This window comes from Lupinus angustifolius, chromosome LG09, assembly GCF_001865875.1.
Source record: "Lupinus angustifolius cultivar Tanjil chromosome LG09, LupAngTanjil_v1.0, whole genome shotgun sequence".
Taxonomy (NCBI): Eukaryota; Viridiplantae; Streptophyta; class Magnoliopsida; order Fabales; family Fabaceae; genus Lupinus; species Lupinus angustifolius.
In genome coordinates, this window is record NC_032017.1 from 3,733,042 (window position 1) to 3,737,777 (window position 4,736).

A 4,736-nucleotide genomic window follows, 5' to 3' on the forward strand; every position below is an offset into this window, starting at 1 on the left:
CCTTGGTATAAAAATTACTAGGTCAAAAGAAGGAATTTCTTTAGATCAATCTCACTATGTGGAAAAGATCTTAAAGAAATATAAATACTTTGACTGTAAACCTGCTAGCACACCATATGATCCAAGTGTAAAACTTTTTAAGAACACTGGTGAAGGTGTAAGATAAGCTGAGTATGCTAGCATCATTGGCAGCCTTCGGTATGCCACTGATTGCACTATACCTGACATTGCATATGTTGTAGGATTATTATGTTATGCAGGTTTACCAGTAGACCTAGTATGGAGCATTGGTATACTATAGAAAGGGTAATGAGATACCTTAAGAAAACAATGAACCTTGGATTACATTACTGAAGGTTTCCAACTGTCCTAGAAGGATTCAACGATGCTGATTGGAACACTCTTTCAGATGATTCCAAAGCAACCAGTGGCTATATATCTAGCATAGTTGGTGGGGCTGTTTCTTGGAGGTCAAAGAAACAGACTATTTTGGCTCAATCCACTATGGAAGCTGAAATGACAGCACTAGCAACAACTAGTGAAGAAGCAAGTTGGCTGAGAAGTTTGCTTGCAGAGATTCCCCTATGGGAAAAACCGATTCCAACTGTGTTGATCCATTGTGATAGTACCGTAGCTATTGCAAAAATTGAGAACCACTTTTTTAACGGTAAGAAACGACAAATTCGTCGTAAGCACAACACCATTAGAGAGTTACTCTCTACATGAGCTGTTAGAGTGGATCATGTACGCACTGAGAATAACTTAGCAGATCCTTTGACGAAAGGACTAGCTAGAGAGAAAGTTCATAATACTTCTAAGAGTATGGGACTATTGCCCTTAGAACGAGGATCACTCATGATGGTAACCCGACCTAACTGACTGGAGATCCCAAGAAATAGGTTCAATGGGTAATAACAAGTTGTGAAGTGATATGAGAATGAACATGCTATAAAATTATGAGAAACATGATTCCTGCATCATATGTAANCATATGTAAGGATGAGTTAAACTCTTAATGAGATCTATACTCCAATTGGAGTAGAGTACCTAGACTACATGAGTACTCTTGATAGACTCACCTATGTGAATGTGGAAGTGGGGGCCGCTTCCTATGAAATTTAGGGGCATAAATTTCTAGAGCGTTCACTATACTGGGATAGACGTACATGACCTTTAACGCACGAGCTTTACAGAATACACCTTTGAAAAGGTTTTGTGTGGTTTGATGCCAAAGATAGAGTTCAAGACTACGAGTCACTGTAGTAAAATCTGAATCTTATTCACTATGCAAAGATTCCAGTCGTATGACATCTTTGTTTATGCACAATCTTATAGATACCATAGAAAATCCCGGAAATCGTTTATTAATTTCAAGTGAGGGGTTATTGAAATTTGTTGAAAATTTTGAGTTTTTGAAGTAGGTTTAATGCACATTAATGAGGTCATTTATGGTGACTTTTGAGTTTGCGAAACGAAAAAAAACTCACTAGTCCCACATTCCTTGGAGAAGAGAAGTTTGAAGGCTTTATAAGCCATGAGTTTCATCATTGAGGTGTGCCCCAAAGGGTACAATGGGTTTTGAGTGGGTGAAGACTCACACAAACAAAACCCCTCCACACACACGCGCCGCACCACCCCCTCCGCCGCCGTCCGGCTTGGGTCGGGTCGGACATTCTTTTTAAATAAACATTTATTTATTTTATTTATATTTTGGGCTATGTGGGCTTGGACCGTGTGTTGACCAAGTCAACACACGCATTCCACACGTGTTTGACGAAGTCAACACGGTTGGAGAGTGAAGGAGATCCGTGTGAGAGAAACTCGGTCAAAGGAGAAGAATTCGGTCAGTGGGAGGCAGATCCGCGTGAGATCTCTTCCTGACCGTAGGATGATATGATCGTTAGTGTTTTTGCACCATTAGATGAGGGATCCGTTGGAGGCCTGAGGCTATAAATAGAGGCAGCATCCCCTCATTATTACTTGCACCAAGTTGAAGGCGTTTCCTCTCAAATTTTCTTTCTCCCCCCTAATACTCCGCCGACACATTTTCGGCTACCTTCTCCCCCTTTCTTTCCGTGGTACTTGAGAATTGGCACATGCAGCCAAAGTGGGATTTCGAGAACTGGCACTGGTAGTCAGTATTGTGAGTGTATTCGAGAACGATTATTACAGTGCAGTAAGATATCGTATAACAGAGAAATGAACTGTTTTATCCTTGAGACGACGTGGTTGATAGTCTGCTTGTACAATTTTAGCAGTACCAAGAAATGTCTTAAAGAGAGCGACTTGGTCGTGACTCAGCCAGTACCGGTTAGGGATCCGATTCACCGGTTTTCCAGTCGAACTGCCTGGTATGAAACGGTTTTTACATTATTATTTTCAAGAGAACTTTAAGATACTTTTAAACCTTTGCCAACAATGCTGTTAGTTTAATATAATGAAGTGAATACAATTACAAGAGTTGATAACAAAGCTTCAAGGAACAAAATAGCTTTATCATTTTTCAATTTGAAGAAGCGCTTGTGAGTTTCCATCTTTTCCTTTGTGCTTTAACAATCCAGCCACAACTACTTTGTTCATGCAAAGGGACAACCCATAAGACTATTACAACTTATAGCTCTAATGAGTTATATTCTAAGGCAAGACTAGTTGACATGGTTGGGATGATGTAATCACCCTAACTTTATACTCACAATATATAGTTATTCATTATAACAAAGTGCAGTTTCCTAAATTATGCCTTCACCGTTATCAAAGCCAAATAAATAAGGAGGATGAGTGAAATCCTAAGGTAGTTGAGAAGTGAAGAAAGGAAAATAAAAGTCACCATCATAATATTACAATAATATTTTGAATAATGTTATATTCTTATGCTAAATTCTTCTACCTGTAACAAAGTCATGTATATCATCACTAATAAACTAATCATTAATAAATAAAGTATCATTTTATGACATTTTATATTCGTGTGGAAATCAAGATTTAGTAGAATAATATATGTTTTTTCTAATATTTTTAAAAATATGCAGCAAATGTGGTAGCCAAGAGAAACAGAAACAAAAACAAAGAAAATGGTAATTTAGTAGAATTTGAACTTCCATGATATGAGCCTATGCCATTTCCACTGCCTCCTGTCATTGACGATGCCGTATCAGATCCAATTCCTATGTCAAAAAATCTCAAATTAAAATTAGCTACTATTTAGTATGAGTATAATATTTATACATTGTTGCTATAAAAGTTTATTAACAATTAGTTTATTATCCATCATTCATGATAATAGAACGGAATCTACCCATTGGAACCATGAACCTTGTAATTATGCTTTAATATGTACTCTCTTTTTATTTAAAATGCATTCAATAATTCAAGACAAGAAATATGTTACTCCCAAAACACAAGGAATTTCTTTTGGTTGGTACCTGAAGGGGAATTTGGAGTGTCGGAAACAGAAACACCTATTGGAGAATAAGATGAGTCTGAAATCACAATAACCAATTATGTTATTCAGATTTCACAGTTACATATATATATTTTAACAATTAAAACAATTGGGTACAACTTTTGTTGTCACTTTGTGTAGAGAATTTATTTTGAAATGCAAGTATATACATGATATAGAAAATAAGTTAGAGATATAGATAGTATCACATATAATATTCAAAATAGGAGAATACTAACAAGTGTTCTAAGAAAATTTCCAGTGTTAAAGAAATAAATTGTTGTTTTTGCATTTGTTTTGAAGGTTAAAACAGATAATAAAACTCTGATTTGGTTGTGAAATATTTTTTATCATTAATTCAAATTATGGACCAACCGCATCACCTGATGCGGCCTCAATACACCACAATCACATCACATTGGACTGTATATCAGGCTGTAATGTAACCGCATCAGACCATATCGATTTCATAATTAATTTTTAATCACAAAATAATTCACACTACACCAACCATAATGACCATAATCACAATAACCGTGACGGCATTTTAAAAAACGCATCAATTTTGAATCATACCAGTGCATGCGCTTATAGGAGGTGTTTGGACTCTACAAGCACTAGGAAGAGCCAATGCCTGAGTCTGATTGATATTGAGACTTGAAGCAAAAGATGAAGCAGCACCATTAACAACCTCACAAAGACACTGTGGTTGTGAACTAACCACAGAAGCAAGTTGAGAACAGCATTCAGAAGATGGGGTTGAAGCATTTCCTGTTATATAATCAAGGCAAGGAGAAAGAGTTATCAACACATTGGTGCAACTTGATTGAGATTCAGTCATTTTGGCTCCCCAAAGGGTCACCATAAGGGACATTATTAGCACCATCTTAATCATTTTTTTCAGTGCCATGGGATTATGCTATTGCTATCAGATTTTTCTATGGAATTAAGTGATGCATTAATGAGATTATTTGGGTAGTTTAGAAGTGGAAAAGTCACTACAGAATATGGCTTATTATAAGGATGAAAATTAAAGTGTAAATTAAAGAGGAACAAATATATAACGTGCCTGATTCTGTCTCATAAGTTGTGTGACAACAACGAAAATATATCATACTAATTAAATTTTTTAAATCTTTATTATTATTGATATATTCACTTTCTTATCATTTGTGCATAGCAACACATACGATATGATCTGATACAACTCCGATCTGTTCATTAAAGAGTGGCAACTGGCTAGCTTATTGTGGTGGGGGACTTTATTTTTTGGCTTTTTGGAAAGCAGATTCTT

At 36.2% G+C, this 4,736-nt stretch overlaps 1 protein-coding gene across 2 annotated transcripts; it reads right to left on the reverse strand.

Annotated features, from left to right (window-relative positions):
* Positions 2,560-4,432, reverse strand: LOC109357113 (non-specific lipid-transfer protein-like). Of its 2 annotated transcripts, none has more exons than XM_019600849.1 (3): positions 4,019-4,432; positions 3,423-3,479; positions 2,560-3,131 (listed from the first exon to the last, which is right to left on the reverse strand). In XM_019600849.1, exons 1-3 carry the CDS (start codon positions 4,350-4,352, stop codon positions 3,016-3,018), a joined length of 507 nt encoding a protein of 168 aa, XP_019456394.1. In that variant the 5' UTR covers positions 4,353-4,432; the 3' UTR covers positions 2,560-3,015. The 2 variants fall into 2 exon arrangements, with proteins under 2 accessions (XP_019456394.1, XP_019456393.1); XM_019600848.1 differs by having other exon boundaries at positions 2,560-3,164; positions 4,019-4,431.

Excerpts from the sequence above, each read along its gene's own strand:
- LOC109357113 (XM_019600848.1), bottom strand. The coding sequence starts at position 4,352 with ATGGCACTGAAAAAAATGATTAAGATGGTGCTAATAATGTCCCTTATG. Across the intron at positions 3,480-4,018 it reads TCCTATAAGCGCATGCACTG|ACTCATCTTATTCTCCAATA; the intron begins GTATGATTCAAA and ends TTGTGATTTCAG. Across the intron at positions 3,165-3,422 it reads CACTCCAAATTCCCCTTCAG|GAATTGGATCTGATACGGCA; the intron begins GTACCAACCAAA and ends TTTTTGACATAG.